Source organism: Fulvia fulva, chromosome 6, assembly GCF_020509005.1.
Source record: "Fulvia fulva chromosome 6, complete sequence".
In the NCBI taxonomy this organism is placed as follows: Eukaryota; Fungi; Ascomycota; class Dothideomycetes; order Mycosphaerellales; family Mycosphaerellaceae; genus Fulvia; species Fulvia fulva.
This window is the reverse complement of record NC_063017.1, coordinates 4,862,678-4,878,104: the sequence shown is the minus strand read 5'-3', so window position 1 is coordinate 4,878,104 and position 15,427 is coordinate 4,862,678. Positions and strand designations below refer to the sequence as shown.

Below are 15,427 nucleotides of genomic sequence, written 5' to 3'. Positions count from 1 at the left end.
GCGAAGCACGACACGATGTGGAAATACGTACGTGCGAATTGATCAATAAGGACCATTTAGGTGGTTATCCGAGCATCTTGAAGCCGGGCTTGGACGATCATCTACCTCGAGGTCTGTATCTGCTCAATCTCGACCTTTCTGGTAATTCTTCCTTCCTCGATAGCCCCAGGCTCTGGACTGAAGCCACCCTGCGCGGTGCCATAGACACTCGTTACGCCACCGTCCAGCGAACGATTGTCGGACTGATACTGCGTACCGCTGATTGACCCGAAGTGCCTCTCGTGCTTCCACGTGTCGTCACTTCCGGTACTCATTTCCCTCGATCTTGCTTCCGATTCGCGGATTGTCTGGCCATCCTTGGTTTCAATGTATTCAGACGACGATGCGTCCGAGGATGCTTTTCGACCACCACCAACGATCTTTCTGAGACTCCGCAGTGAGACCTGTGAGATTGTGCTGGGCAGGTTCCGGAATTGCTGGCTCTCCACCAGTGGCTTGAGCGACGGCAGGCAACAGGTAATGTTGGCTACACTGAGCTCGATCTGTGACCAGAAGAGTGCGAGACTGACAATACCGAAGTCGTCGGCTCCCTGCAGCCCGAGGATCGAGGCCTGCACGTCGTGGACCTTTACAGCCCACCAGAGTTGGCTGTACAACGCCAGTCGAAGCGCGGATGCCGCAACGCAGAGGCCTCCGAGGGCGAACATGCCAGTAAGAGCAATCTTAGCGCGAGTGCGCATGTTCAGTTGCCAGATCTGTCGCGTGTTAGTGTGGAGATACAGCGTCTAGCAGGACATAATCTGCTTACCAGAGGCATCGGCATGACCAAGATGATCACATCCATGAAGCAACTCATGAGCGAATTGGCGAAGAAGACCGCCAAGCTGTTCACGCACTTCGGATTGAAGAACTGCGGCAGCGGCGTGTAGTTCTCGCTGACATACTTCCCGCACTGAAACAGTGTCACGAAAAAGAAGGTGATTCCCCAGGCGACCACCAACCCCATCGTCGCATAGTTGACGATGCTGAAGATCTCGCCGCGGAAGATTCGCCGGTAGAAGAACAGGAAGGACAGCTTGACCAGTGTGATACCAACATACCACATGAGATTGAAGGACCACTCCACTTTGTCGAGAATCACGATGCCCGGAAGGTCGAAATGTGTGTTGCTCTTCGGAGAATGGTAGCCCAAGGCATGACTAGCTGATGTTAGGACATGCCTCTCTGGAAATTATGCCTGCACTTACGGCTCGTACGTGACCCCAACCAAGAGGTCAACGGAGCATCCAATTAGGACGATTGCGGACGCAATGGAAAGGTAGTCCTCGGGCCCAAGACTGATTCTCTTCAGGTGTCGCGAGTACACCCTAGTGGTGACCACCAAGATCGTTATAACGGGGAATACAACCGCAAGTGTGACGATGCTGCCCGGATACACATAGTGTTCACCCATGATGCCAGCTTCTGAGTCCAGTGTCTATCAACAACGCTGGCAAAGCGCTCACGACCTGCGCAGATGGAGAATTGAAGCAGATCTAAAGAAACAGCAGTTCCGTCGAGGAGGATGCGACCATGTGTGGCACAGGGCCCCATGTTATTGAACGAGGAAAGGATCTGTACTATCGCAGGATTTCGGCGCGTGGCAATCACCCACTCGCATGGCGATGGCGGGAGAAGAGGTCGGCCACCGTGCAGAGCTGATCGTACCGTGGCACTCTCGAGGTACATACTCTGCAATCACAGGAATGGCCGCGGAACTATCGACTTCGCATGCAGTGTAACTGCAGATTTTGCAGATCTTTCCCCTCCATGTTGGCAGTCGGGGAGCTGAGCTCAGCTCCTGCCAAAAACCCTAAGCCGATTAAGCTTCGGCAAGTAGCGCCCATATGCTTACACTAGGGACGTCATGCATGCATACCAGCTGGAAGCTGTGCGATTATGAACCTTGGATTGGCAGGTGCCGCTCGATTTAGCTGCTGGGCAGCTGAACGACGATGTTTTGTCGCAGAGGAGAGCTTCTAACCGAACATCACACCCACCGAACTCGAATGCTATACCACGATGCCTTCCAATGACTACGACAAAGAGCGCCTGCTCAACGAACAGGATACCGATTCGGAGCTGGACAATGGCTTTGAAGAACACAACACGCGATCGCGACGGGGTTCATGGCAAGAGCGACCGTCAACAAGCTGGGAAACATTATCTATTCTGATCCTGACCATCGTGATCTCAAATATTTGCACTGGAGTCTTCGTCGTCAGCAAGTTGAAAAGCAATTCCAACACAGGAAGCAACACTGCTGTGTTGCCAAAGGCCCACAAAGTTAACACCGAAGAGGAAGATCCTCCAACAATCCGTACGATTTCAACCACGGGCATAATAACACTCCTAGCTAACAGCATAGCGCAGCGCGAGTTGAAGAATTGCCAACAGCATACACTCGGTTCAAATGGTGGACAGCTTGGGGCATGGAGGCTGGCGCGACAAACGACACGAATCTCCCTTCCGCACATGTCGCGGACGAACTGTGGGAAGGTGTCTTGCCTTCGCATGGTTTGATTGCGGTTGATCGATCATGGGCCAAGGAGCAGCACTGGCCAGAGTCTATGTACCTGCCCAAGGACGAACATGGCAAGGAGAAAGGTGTCTATCTCCTGGAAGGATACCACATGATTCATTGTCTGTCCATCCTTCGTTTAAGCTTTACAGAGAGCAGGAGAGGGCTACCATTGACTTGGCCGGTCGGGCATACAACGCATTGCTTCGATGCTTTGAGACAGGTAAGGTTCAGAGCGTTTTCATCTGCACGATTTCGTGACTGACAATGTGTTCCTTGCAGCATATTCAATGCCATGCTGATAATACTCCTCTGTATACTTTTGGAGACTCTACGGCAGGCGATTCACAACTTCGCAAGTGCAAGAGCTGGGATGCTCTGCGAGATTTCGCAACCGAGAACTCTGCGTGCTACATGGACAGCACGAAGGAGATCCCGTTGAGAGATCACTTCGGGTACTGCGAAGACGGCAAGCCGTATCAAGGCGGCCGAGATGGCCTGCCATAACGACTTTTTCAATTGCAGAATAATTCATGAGTAGTGTACGATATCGAGCGACTGCCAATCATGCGTTCTATCGTTCCCATTCCTTCGAAGCACCCCGGGACGTGTCGCAATGCAATCACTCCAGAGCTGAGCATCATCATGTGAGGAAAGTGAAGCGGTCAATAATGATCGATAATGGACCCGAAGGATCACCACCAAGTGCAACCACCTGAAACCTCAAATCGTGTATCGGGGTGTTAGGGCAACTCAAACTGCCCGAACAACAAATGATCTGCGAAGCGTGCTGAGCGTGGGGATCTACAAACATCAGCTTTCACGTTCTGGTGTTACAGATTGGACCCGCATAAGCACGCATGTTGGTTCGTGTTCCCAGCTGATCGTCGTATGGGTATGGAGCCACCTTCCGCGATGGGCGAATGAGTGACGCTCCATGCGGACCTGTTCAGGGAAAGGTTATCGCGGAGCTGAATTTACCCTCATGCAGGTCGAGCAAGCAGTGCAAGCCTCATCAAAGTCCCTGCTGCATTCCTTCGAGCCTTGGTGGATTTCTGACGTTGTAGTTTACTTGCGAGACTGCCGGTACCATTTCATCCGCCGACTTCTGTGACTTGCATTCCCGCATCTTATTGATCAATTTCTTCGCGACAGACAGACAAACAAGCAACAGAGACGAAGAATAGATCTATCATACGACAGTATCTGATCAAGCAAAAGAACAGCAATGCAACCCTTCAAGTCATCGATGGTCTTCGCCCTCTGCCTCCTCCTTGGCAGCGTTGTGGCAGCACCTGTACAACTACAAGCAAGAGGTAAGTAATATCTCACCATGAGTGTGAGCGTCTTTCATTGCTAACAAACTGTAGCCGAGGACCTCAACTACGACGTTTTGCCAGGCAAGCAAAAGAACCCCGATCAGGTTCGGGACACCGATGCTGGCAATGCTTACTAGAGCGATCAATGAGTACGAAGGGCGTTCGGGTTTGGCATGATATTAGAGGAATGGGTTGTGTTTGTAGTTTTATGATATCCAGAATAACACACCACTGAGGCATCACAAGTACTGTCTTGACTCTGGCATGGTTGCTGTGAGGTGTTGACCATGCTTCCGCACAGGAGTGTACGATGGAGAGGTAATGAGTACTATTGGTATCATCGCTAAGCTTACAGAATTCCTTGCCCAAGTCTATGGCATGTCGTCCAACTCCACGGCATCCTCTGGTACCTGCCAGACGAAGTCATCCGGTGTCGCCGGGGTGTTCTCCTTCATCCATATCTTCATAGCTTCGAAGTCTATACACTTCTCACCCGTCAAGGCGCCTGGCATCGGAGCCTGGTGACCCTTGACCCACTGATACGGCGTGACTGACATATCGTAGTGGCACATCAAGCGTTGTCGTAGATAATCGATGCAATGCTCGTAATGACCCTCGTACATCTCTGGATGACTCTCTTTGAAAGCAGCTCGACCGGTGTAGTAGTCCAGATGGTGGTCTTGCCAGATGTAGTGGAGGCAGTGGAGTTGGTGATTGCCGACCACGACGAAGGGGTAGCCTTGGTCAGGTCGCGCAGACTTCGGGAATCGGGCGGACCATCCTGGGTAGCCCACTGTTTCGACCTCGTCCTTTGTCAAGGTCAGGAGCCCAACTTATAGAGAGTCAGCTTGGGCCCAGGTGGACATTTGTAGACGATCACACTCACAGTCGGTCGCCGACCTCCAAGCGGCTTCCGTCTTCTCAGATGCTTCACCGACGAAGTCGCTCTGATAAAGTTTTGATCCGTTGATTTCGTGATCGATATATGGGTGATCCCTCACAAAGTCTCTCATGGGCGCTGTTGCGGTCAACACATGTCGGAGCTGCGATCTCGAGCACTTTTGTGAACTCACTGTACGAATTGAAGCGCTCCCAGCATTCTAGCGTAGTCTCTCTCGACACTGCTCGGATTGCGAGAAAGATAATCGCGACTGCAGAGACCATATGAAAGATCCAGTGTAGCATCGTCGCCCACCGCGAGACTTGTGAGCTCTGCCGCCGTCTACTAGATGTCTCATCATCGGACTCGTGGAATAATGGAGTTGAGCTGGTGCTCGTGGCATCGTCGTATCTATAATAATCGCCTTTCTCCTCGTCTATGCTGGACTGTCGCTGTTCCGACATTGTGGATGATACGTGCTCTCAACAGAGTGCTCTAGACGAATGCGCAGTGGTGTGCAGAAGAGGCGTCGAGAGTGTCGTCGTGCTCAGGTTACCAGACTGAGCCTCGAATGTGACCAGGCGTATGGCAGCGGCCATCAGCACGACAGCTAAGCCTCTCGTGCTCGCTGCAGGTGTCGCGGTGGATTCTGCCAGCTATCAAAGGTGCCCCGCCATTGACGTGCGGCTGCATGATCGACATGTTGGCTTTGATTGAATGCCGGCCGCTAGAGGATTTGAAGGATCCGAAGGATTCAGCTGAGGGCCGACGTGCAGTGTCACAGTGTGGTTGCGTCCAAATAGGGTTTGTGCCATTAGCGCCAAATTCGATCTCCGAAGGCTTGTAGATCTTGACCATCGGTACCGGAAGACTATCTTTGGATAAGCTGTGTTATGTTTGTTATCGAGACTGCACCCGGCGTTCGCATCCTTCAGCTCCTTCCCACGCTGCACTCACACAGCCTGGTCATTTGTCGTCAGGTATCGGACATTGGCACACACAAGCGTGCACTCCAAGCCACCATGGCGCCTCTCAAGATAGCCATCTCTGGTGGCGGCATCGCCAGTCTGTGTCTCGCGCACTCGCTCACGACCAGTCATCCACAATGGGAAGTCAAGATATTTGAGGCAGCGCCCGAACTCCGTGAGGAAGGTGCAGCTATTGGGCTTGGCATGAACGCGCAAGAAGCACTCAAGCTCATGTCGCCAAGCCTACGGGAAGCTCTTGACGAGGCCGGCGGAACGCGAATGGATCCCTCAGTCCGCATCATGATTGTAAATCTACACGATGCTTCCCTTTGGCCTACACAACCTTGTCGGTGCTGACAACAACTGTGCAGGGAACCGGCCCGGACTCTGGTCGTCATGTTGGCGACATTCGTCCCAAGGTGGCGCAGATTGTTGTTCACCGAACCTCGTTCTGGCGACAACTGCGGAAGCGAATTCCAGACGGCGTGCTTGAGTTTGGCAAGAAGCTCGCCTCTGTGGAAGCACTTCATGGTAGTGACGACCGCGTTCGGCTACGGTTCGAGGATGGCACAACCTACGAGGCTGATGCTCTGGTAGGGTGTGATGGCATCAACAGCATCGTCCGTCAGGCTGTCCTCGGCGAAGATCATCCTGCTGCAAAGCCAGTGTTCACAAATGGCTACAATCATCGTGTCGTTATCCCGCTTGAGGCCGCCAAGAAGGCCTTTGGCGAGGACTACTGCAGCTTGCGGACTCAGTACGGCTGGGTAGGAGCTGGCGGATTTCTTCTTACTGACCATGTCGAGAAAGGTGAGGCTATGCAGGTGATTGCAGGTAGATCAGACGCCGGACCATGGCCGCACCGAAGTCCCTTTGTGGAGTGGGATAAGGACAGGCTGAAGAGCGATCTCGCTGACTGGGGCGACATTGGCAAAGCTATGAAAAAGGTATGAGCTTTCCCGCATCATGCAATTCATCGCTCTTCACTCACTCGCGTATCCCACCCAGGTCTTTACTGAGCAGCCTAAGCTGTTTGCTGCGGGTGGGAGGATCCACTTGGAAACCCCGACATATTGCAAAGGCAACATGTGCATCGCCGGAGATGCAGCACAATCGTTTCCTCCTTTCCAGGGAGCTGGTGCAGGCCAAGCCATCGAGGATGCCCTCATGCTCTCGACCGTCCTGGGCTCATGTTCGAGGAAGGAAGATATCTCCCGTACGTTCGGTGTATACGACACCTTACGCCGCCCTCGAAGATCAGGCATCGCTGAGTCCAGTATATGGGCTGCGAAGCTGTTCACTGGTCGACTTCCGGATGTTGGCATGGACGTGGGCCGTATGGCAGAGAAGCTACCGACGTGGGGTTCCAACATCTACGACTACGACCTCGCTGCTGCACAGCAAGATGCTTTGGCGCGCATGAAATCGGACTCCTAGGCGCAAGATGTCAGATACGCCTGTCACACGCGCGTTGGAGGATGCCTGAAGCCATGGTCTAGATATCAAGTTGGGCGGCTGCAGCTCCCCAACATGAATCGTCCGCTGGAGGATGCATCGTACTTGAGGGGCCGGTCTTCTCGTACGCTGTGATGGCTGCTAAAGGTTGTGAGGGAAGCACTATTATACCTAGCGCACTGTCAACGCGACGGTACTGCATGACTGCTTGGTCCCAATTCCAATTGGCCAACATCAAGCTCTTCATTTGCGGCTCTCCCGACGGCGTCTGTGCCACACTCTACCAGAGCCGAAACATTTTGCGGTGATAGCAGTAATGAACAGACGTCTTTGCTGCTGTTCGATATTGGTCAAGGCACCTGAGATTGTCCCGGAGCAAGGTGGCCTGATGATCACGGCCTGACTCGTGGCAGAAAGCGGCATGTCCGAAACGAGGTTGGCCGCTTACTTCACGCTCTCTCCTGCTCCATCTCCTTCGCTTCTCCCCACGAGTGGCACAATCATGCTGTCACCAGCGATGGGTATTCTCTCCCAGGCCGACGGATACTGATGGTAGTCCATGCTGATAGGCCCAATGTGCCTTGGATCAGGCAGTGGCTGACAGGCGTACTCGAACACTTGCCCAATGGCATCACAATCTCCTCTAAAGGACTCGACCTCCACCACCTACTGTACAAGCATGAAGACACGACCAGCGCAGTATTGGGATACTTGAAAACGAACGTTCGCAAAGATCTCAGGACGTAGACTTCCACTTGGCAGACGTCAGAGGGCAATGGAATACAAGTTTGGTTGCGATGGATGCGTGCAAGTTCCAAGAGACGTGAACGACATTCAACACCACTATAGCCAGGATGATTCTGCGCGCGTTTGACACGGCAAAGGACGAGATACTGGCTGGTTCGGCTTGTAGCGGCAATTTTTGTTCACCCATCGCACGGCCCTCGCACAGGACAAAGTCTCTTTGCACGTAAGATGCAATGACATACAGCACAATGCCTCCTACTGGCCCTAGGTGATAACGAATTTTGTACTCTGTCCCATAGGGGCAGTCCGATTGTGTCATCAACGCATGGTCGTCTAGTAAGTGTCCAATGTCTGGACTGTCACAGCCCTCGGCTGCTCATTAATCTGATATTCGACACCGGGAATAAGAGCCATCGTAGGAAGCGAATGACAACGGAAGGACCTTTCGGAGCGAATTGCCAGCTTTGCCAGCTGTAACAAATGTCAGCAGTCCTCCGCCTTTTTTTGGTAGTGGGGGGCACTGGTCGCCTATGACGTGGGAGGGGTGAGTGAGCCCGAGGTAATAGAGCTATCATTGTATCATGATTCATTCTCTATGTCCCTGTCTGTTCTCTCCCACCACACAAACAACCCATTACCATCAAAAATGTCGTCTCCAAAGCTTCTGCAGGGATCATTCTCCCACATCATCAACGGCAAGTCCTACGATGCCAAGGGTGCGAAGACCTTGGATGTCATCAACCCCGCGACCGAGAAGGCGGTTGCTTCAGTCCCCATTGCAACCCGCGAGGTACTCGACGAAGCCGTCGAACATGCGGCGAAGGCATTCCAGTCATGGTCGAAGACGAGCTGGGCGGAGCGTGCAAAGGCTATTCAGGCTGTAGGCAAGGAATACAAGAGCCTCACCGCAGACCTCGCCGATCTGCTCGTGCTTGAGCAAGGCAAGGCCAAACCATTTGCGCAGGGCGAGGTCGACCTCGTCAATGAGTGGTTCGAGCGTATGCCAAACATGGAGATCAAAGAGAAGGTCGTATGGGAGAGCGATGAGACCAAGGCCATTGAGCAGTATGTCCCACTGGGTGTCACTGCTGGCATCGTGCCATGGAACTTCCCCGTGCTTCTGATGATCTGGAAGATCATTCCGGCTGTCCTCACGGGAAACACAATCATTATCAAGCCTTCACCTTTCACACCTCTGTGCGACGTCAGATGTGTTGAGCTGTTCAACAAGCACTTGCCACCAGGTGTTGTGTCGATTGTGTTGGGAGATGACAGTCTGGGTCCTTGGGTCACCGAGCACCCCAAGATCCGCAAGATCTCCTTCACTGGCAGCACAGCAACAGGTCGTCTCGTAGCCAAGAGCTGCTCTGCGACCTTGAAGCGCGTCACACTAGAGCTCGGAGGCAACGATCCTTGCATCATCCTGCCAGATGTTGATGTGGAGAAGGTCGCACCAACCGTCTTGCTCAGCGCTTTCTTCAACTCCGGCCAAGTGTGCCACGCTGCCAAGCGTCTCTACGTCCACGAAGATGTGTACGACAAGCTATCGAAGGCGCTGGTCGAGGCGGCCAAGCAATCGGGCGTAGGACCCGGTCAGGACGAGGGCATCATGTATGGCCCGTTGAACAACAGACAGGTCTACGAGAAGGTTAGCGAGTTCTTTGCCGACTCGCAGAAGAATGGCCATGACTTCCTGACTGGTGGCAAGATCCCTGAAGGCCCAGGTTTCTTCGCACCACTGACTCTCGTCAACAACCCTCCTGAGAGCAGCCGTCTTGTGCAAGAAGAGCCTTTCGGACCAATCGTCCCATTGCTCAAGTGGAACAATGACGATGACGTGATCAAGCGCGTCAACGACTCACCCTGGGGCCTGGGTGCCACCATCTACGGCAAGGACTTGGCTCGTGTCGAGAAGCTGGCACGTCAAGTCGACTCTGGTGTTGTCTGGACAAACACGATGATGCAGCAGCATCCGGAAGTCCCATTTGGCGGCTTCAAGGGAAGCGGTGTCGGCTGTGAGAATGGCGAGGCAGGGCTCAAGGGCTGGTGCCAGGTGCGCAGCATCTATTTGGCCAAGGCATAGATTATGTCGTTGGTCTGCCACTAGCTTGTAGAACAGTCCCACTGGACCTAGCAATGTCCGTGTATGTAACGCAAAGCGTTCTCGAAGAATGTCGGTAACGTTTGCTGCCCGTCCTCATGTCTCCTCGAACAACATGCTGTGAAGGTGTATGTGTTGACCAGAGTCCAGCCTCGAGGCAACATGCACCGCATGGCACCCAACAGTAGGCCTTGCATATGACTGACAACCGAACGCCCCCCATCCTCCAGCGAGCATTGTCTTTGACAAGCTTCCATAAAGCAGCAAGAGTCCCTGAACCGCCATCCGGAGCTTTCAGGCAGAAAGGCCAGTGCTCGTGAACTCATCAAGAGCCATGAGTCTGGAAAACTCCCACGCTTGTTGGTGCTCGACATCATGAACTGCAAGTCTTGATGCGCAGAAGTCTCGAGCAATAAATTCTCCAGAGCAGAAGGTCATTCACTCGGTTTTGTGCCTTCTGTCGTGTCGTTATACCAGTTTTCCACTTGACCTCAGCTTCCAGCCATGATGAGCTCCCAGTCTCAGAGGATAGTGCCTCATTGCGGCCTGCGACGGCGATGACCAGAGGAAGGCCACACCGAGGTAACCCGATGAGTTCGGCTTCAATAGGTGTACGATAACTTGAGGCTTGACTTCACGAACCGACTGTTGTCAATGCGGAGATTCCGAGGGTTTTCATGGCCTCTGAGCTCGTGTGTCCCACTTGTCTACAATATATCGCCATATGCATGCCTGCAGCGTCGGAGTGGCGTTGATGGAATTTGTCCAAAAGTGGAAGGCGCGTGTTGGTGATCCACTTGGTGCCGGTGTATACAATATACTTATGCACCGCTTAAGCCCGCCAAGCTGAAGCGAAGTGGGTGCTCGTGCCGACTTTGAACTGACACTCCATGCGTGCCATGCTTCTCGATGCTACCATACCAGGCGTTGGGCGCCGCATGTGGATTGACGGCCGCATCGCGTGGCTCGGCTCGATCCTGTAGGATCTGGCCATTGTTGAAAGCAGCCTAGGTCATGCAAAGCCTCGAACTATGAGCTGACAGACGAGGCCGCGTTGCGATTAAGCCCCATGTTGAGACCGGTGCCTGCCTCTGTTTAGGCAACGTGATGCCAGAAGCCAGGAAGCCGACGATGTCCGCCGTAGAACAGCTCGTAAACCATCTACTTGGCCTTTTGGGTGGATTGAAGCTATGGATGTTATGAAGCGAAGGCTGAGTGTCCTTTGCGTTATAAAGCGTAGTACTATGCCGCCGAGCTGTAGATGTAGTCAGTAGTCAATATCACTATCCTTTGTCAACATGCTTAACCCATCTGTTGCCTTTGTCGCTCTTGCCGCTGCACGTATTGCCAGTGCACAGTACGCCAGCACAACAACGTTCACCTTTACGCAGCCGACTGGATTGCCAAATGGACTTGCCAGCTACGTGAGCTTCGTGCCCGGCGGCGAGAACACCAAGTATGAAGGTCACGAATTCCAACCGGAGTTGTCATACGTCGAGGGCGGTTACCTCAACCTTCTTGTTCCTGGAGGGCAGCAGAATGAAGCTGTGATCTGGTCAGCAGAGGTTCAGACGACCTTTACTGTTTCCGCCGCCCGTGTGGATACATATGCGATCCTGACCGATACCGCTGGCGTGGTCAATGGTTAGTGAAATGCTGAGCATGACCGGGATGATCTTGCGACCTGGTGGCTAATATCTATCTCCAGGCATGTTCTCATACGATGGTGACACGTCAATCTCCGGTGGCGTCCAGGAGTCCGACATTGAGTGGCTCAGCGATGCCACTTCGGCGACGTTGGTAGACCAAGGCCTGTCGCGCGCTCTCTTGTACACGAACCAGAACACCACAGTCGTTGGTGGACAGAGCACTACTGGTCCTGGCGTCGTTCCTGCGGATGCGTTTACCAATGTCCACAAGTACTCGATTGACTGGAGCAATGGCCAAACCTCGTTCTTCCTCGATGATGTGGCGCAATATGGGTTCACGACCAACGTGCCCACCACGACCAAGGCAAGCTGGGTCTGGAACTGCTGGTCGTAAGTGCCCAATGATGGTTGTATTGCTTCACGAATGCTGATTGCTGCCAGGAATGGCGACCCATACTTCAGCGTCGGTCCTCCAGCAACCGATGCTGTGTTCAAGATCCAGAAGATCGTCATGGCCTACAACCCCGGCACCGCGTAGATGGGCTACAGCGTCGACGGCCATCAATAGAGATGTGGTAGCATATGTGTACATGTAGTGGCTCATGTTGTGACGGAGGAAAGCGCGAAGTTGGAGAAACAGAAACATAACACTTTCCGCCAAGACTCGCGCAGGGCAGGGGCCACAGCAAGCCATGACCATGTCTGTCAAAATGAGACAGACAGTCTTGCTACATCTAGATGTATTTCTTTCGCTCACACACACATGCACTTCTTCTGTTCGCTGAGGCTGTGATGAGGCATGTCTGTATCATCTCCTAGCACTGTGCTGTCTAAATCCTTGGCGATCAACATGCCGGCGGCCGAGCTCGGTGCGCCACAGCAACGACAGCCATGCCGATCTCTTCTTGAACAGCGCAATGCACAATCGCAAGCAGCATCGTCATGTCGGAAAAGCCAGCAGAGTGCCCAGTCTACTCCTTGCCATTCACTCTTTGCACCTTGAGATTACTCACTATACGACTGAAACGCACATCCCTTGGTACGGCACTATAAGATAGGCCAACAAGCCCGCCTGAGGTCGTACACATGCCGGCCGACTGATAGCCGTCTCCGCACGAAGGACCGATGATTGATACATCTGGAGATTGACCCTTCGCGACACATTTTGGGAAGACCAACAACACATCGTTGACAATGGGCTTCCTTCACAAACTGCGCGTCGCCGTCTGGGGCGAACCGCCATCGACCCAAGCAGAATCCCGACTCCTTCTCAAAGTCGACGTCTTCGTGTTGACTTATGTCTGTCTCATGTACTGGGTCAACTACCTCGACAGAGCCAACCTCAACAATGCCTATGTCAGCGGTGCCCGCGAAGATCTCGGCTTTAAAGGCACTCAGCTGAACCAGATCAACACAATCTTCTATGGCGGTTACCTTCTCGGCCAGATCCCCAACAATCTGATCATGCAGAAGATCCCACCTAGGATATGGCTCCCGACGACATGTCTATGTTGGGGATTCCTGACGCTGGGTCCCCGGGTTTACGCATCATCCGTGGCAGATCATGGTCATTCGATTCTTTCAAGGCTTCTTCGAGGCGAGCTGTTTCGTCGGCGTTCAGTGGATTCTTGGATCATGGTATAAGCCTGAGGAGATCGGCAAGAGGACAGCCATCTTTACGAGCTCTGGTCTTGCTGGCACGCTCTTCAGTGGAATCATGCAAGGCTCAATCTACACCAATCTCAACGGCAAGGCCGGGCTTGCGGGTTGGCGATGGCTTTTCGTGATTGACTTTCTGATCACGTTCCCTGTAGCCATATACGGCTTTCTTTGCTTTCCGGACACGCCGACAAGCACGAAAGCCAAGTATCTCACGAGTGAGGAGAAGATGCTGGCAGTCGAGCGCTTGCCAGAGGTCAGCAAGCAGCGTGGTGTCCTTGGCTGGAGTCTGATACGCCGAGTCGTCTTCTCTTGGCAGTGGTGGGCCTTCGTTTGGCTCTGGATCGCAGGCAGTAACACCGAGATGTGGTCGAGCAACGCTATCATGCAGCTCTGGTTAAAGAGCACTGGCGACTACACCACTCAGCAAGTCAATTACATCCCATCCTCGGTCAGCGGCTTTGGGATCGTGGCTACGCTTCTTCTCGGCTGGTACAGCGACTACAACACACGTAATCGGTGGCACGCGTTCATCCTCCTCTCCTTCACAGCCGTCATATCTGGAGCACTGATGCTGTCGCCTCCCACTCGCGCTGCAAAATTTGTGGCACTCGTCATGAATGGTGCTCAATACGCCGGTCAGATGATTGCGTTTGCTTGGGCAAACGATCTGACACGTAACGATGATGCGAAGAGAGCGGTGGTGATTTCGAGCATGAACCTGTTTAGCGTTGCAGTGTATCTGTTCTGGAGCTTACTGTTCTACAACGCCACCCAAGCCCCTGATTGGTATGAAGGCAGTTGCGCAATGATAGCGATGGGGTGTTTCTTGTTCGTGGTCACGATTGTGTCCTACATACTGCAGAGACGGCAAGAGAAGCAAGAGGATGAGGCGATCGAGAGATTCGTTGTGCCTGCGGAGAAAGTTGATATCAATAATGGGACTTTAGCATAACCAAAACGATGCCGTCTAGCTGATCTCGATGCCGTGCAGCTTCATCACAGTCCAATCCAGGTCATTGCCGACTTTAAGGTGCCATGCCAAGAATACCATGGACTTGGCCCATGTCAAGTGGCCTCGTGCATAAATCCTTCCGCGGCACGACGACTTCAGCATGTTTCACTATGAGTACTTCTCATGTCGCATCTCTGCGCGCTTCGGTACATAGTATCATTCCTGGGTCAAGGTAGTCCAAGTCGTCACAATGCTCTCAATAGGCCCGATTCTGGCATTCTTCGTACTTCGTTGCTGTGTTCTGATATCCGCGCAAGAGAAGTGTGTCTTATCACAGTCAGAGCAAAACCAGCACTGACATTCTCTCAGTCCCCTCTGCGATGGCTGCAACCTTTGCACGATAGAGGGTCTCTGTGGCAACCCATACACAACGCTTCTCTCGCTTTCCATCCGGGACATCCAGCCAAACCAGAACACCACCCGCTGGGAAGTCCAACTTGACGACATCCCCACGGAGCGCCAGTGCTACAACCTCCAGATCCTAGCTGCACGTCCAGACTTGGCGACCTCAAACTTTTCAAGCTTGACCGTGACCAACGCAAACGACTTCGACTCCAGCGCGAATTACTCCTATATCTTGTACCGCCAAGGGTACGAGTACATCGAAGAAGGACGATTTGGCGATGTGGTGCTCCAGGCATACAGCACCCAAGACTGCACAGAGGATCCGGATGCGCTGGCGGAGCCCGTGTACACCTGGAGCTGTGCGCCGGGTGTGGACTACAGTACTAGGGTCTGCATACCCGTCAAAAGCTTCTCGATAAGGCCGACTACCGATGAAGATAGAAGGGATTCGTGCTTGATTGCCAATTTTGAGAGGCGGAGCAGTGCTGGGAATGTCGTTGGGGTGGGGACGGCGGCGGTCCTGGCAGTGGCGGGTCTGGTAGTCACGATGGGTGTGCTCTGAGGGCAGCATCTATCTCCCTTTCAAACCGCTGCTATCGCTCGGTGTGTTAGTGTTGAAGTGAAGCCACCGTGGCTTCACTTCAGGCGCCTTGGCGCTTGCTGCCTGAGGTTGCGTCTGGGCACGAGATAGGGGCAGCATGCAGTCGGATCACATGTCATGATCATCTC

The 15,427-nt window shown here is 53.3% G+C and overlaps 9 protein-coding genes across 9 annotated transcripts; 7 read left to right on the top strand and 2 right to left on the bottom strand.

Moving 5' to 3' along the window:
• Window positions 1-101: 101 nt before the first annotated feature.
• On the bottom strand, window positions 102-1,453 carry CLAFUR5_07709 (uncharacterized protein; the record flags this gene model as incomplete). Its single annotated transcript, XM_047906857.1, has 3 exons — window positions 102-755; window positions 809-1,199; window positions 1,248-1,453. The coding sequence occupies 3 exons, from the start codon at window positions 1,451-1,453 to the stop codon at window positions 102-104; spliced, it is 1,251 nt and encodes a 416-aa protein (XP_047763254.1).
• A 608-nt stretch (window positions 1,454-2,061) lies between these two features.
• CLAFUR5_07708 (Cyclochlorotine biosynthesis protein R) lies at window positions 2,062-3,067 on the top strand (the record flags this gene model as incomplete). The annotated part of the gene is made up of 3 exons (XM_047906856.1): window positions 2,062-2,359; window positions 2,413-2,783; window positions 2,843-3,067. 3 exons carry the CDS (start codon window positions 2,062-2,064, stop codon window positions 3,065-3,067), a joined length of 894 nt encoding a protein of 297 aa, XP_047762845.1.
• Window positions 3,068-3,788: 721 nt separating this feature from the next.
• CLAFUR5_07707 (uncharacterized protein) lies at window positions 3,789-4,016 on the top strand (the record flags this gene model as incomplete). Its single annotated transcript, XM_047906855.1, has 2 exons — window positions 3,789-3,876; window positions 3,931-4,016. 2 exons carry the CDS (start codon window positions 3,789-3,791, stop codon window positions 4,014-4,016), a joined length of 174 nt encoding a protein of 57 aa, XP_047762840.1.
• A 234-nt stretch (window positions 4,017-4,250) lies between these two features.
• Window positions 4,251-5,223, bottom strand: CLAFUR5_07706 (uncharacterized protein; the record flags this gene model as incomplete). Its single annotated transcript, XM_047906854.1, has 3 exons — window positions 4,251-4,711; window positions 4,766-4,897; window positions 4,953-5,223. The coding sequence occupies 3 exons, from the start codon at window positions 5,221-5,223 to the stop codon at window positions 4,251-4,253; spliced, it is 864 nt and encodes a 287-aa protein (XP_047762839.1).
• A 429-nt stretch (window positions 5,224-5,652) lies between these two features.
• Window positions 5,653-7,164, top strand: CLAFUR5_07705 (6-methylsalicylic acid decarboxylase atA; the record flags this gene model as incomplete). Its single annotated transcript, XM_047906853.1, has 3 exons — window positions 5,653-6,033; window positions 6,099-6,674; window positions 6,736-7,164. The coding sequence occupies 3 exons, from the start codon at window positions 5,653-5,655 to the stop codon at window positions 7,162-7,164; spliced, it is 1,386 nt and encodes a 461-aa protein (XP_047762838.1).
• Window positions 7,165-8,575: 1,411 nt separating this feature from the next.
• CLAFUR5_07704 (Putative aldehyde dehydrogenase FUS7) lies at window positions 8,576-10,012 on the top strand (the record flags this gene model as incomplete). The annotated part of the gene is made up of 1 exon (XM_047906852.1): window positions 8,576-10,012. One exon carries the CDS (start codon window positions 8,576-8,578, stop codon window positions 10,010-10,012), a length of 1,437 nt encoding a protein of 478 aa, XP_047762837.1.
• Window positions 10,013-11,328: 1,316 nt separating this feature from the next.
• CLAFUR5_07703 (uncharacterized protein) lies at window positions 11,329-12,217 on the top strand (the record flags this gene model as incomplete). Its single annotated transcript, XM_047906851.1, has 3 exons — window positions 11,329-11,674; window positions 11,739-12,069; window positions 12,121-12,217. The coding sequence occupies 3 exons, from the start codon at window positions 11,329-11,331 to the stop codon at window positions 12,215-12,217; spliced, it is 774 nt and encodes a 257-aa protein (XP_047762844.1).
• Window positions 12,218-12,873: 656 nt separating this feature from the next.
• On the top strand, window positions 12,874-14,293 carry CLAFUR5_07702 (Pantothenate transporter FEN2; the record flags this gene model as incomplete). Its single annotated transcript, XM_047906850.1, has 2 exons — window positions 12,874-13,210; window positions 13,266-14,293. 2 exons carry the CDS (start codon window positions 12,874-12,876, stop codon window positions 14,291-14,293), a joined length of 1,365 nt encoding a protein of 454 aa, XP_047762843.1.
• A 250-nt stretch (window positions 14,294-14,543) lies between these two features.
• On the top strand, window positions 14,544-15,260 carry CLAFUR5_07701 (uncharacterized protein; the record flags this gene model as incomplete). Its single annotated transcript, XM_047906849.1, has 2 exons — window positions 14,544-14,614; window positions 14,663-15,260. 2 exons carry the CDS (start codon window positions 14,544-14,546, stop codon window positions 15,258-15,260), a joined length of 669 nt encoding a protein of 222 aa, XP_047762842.1.
• Window positions 15,261-15,427: the final 167 nt, after the last annotated feature.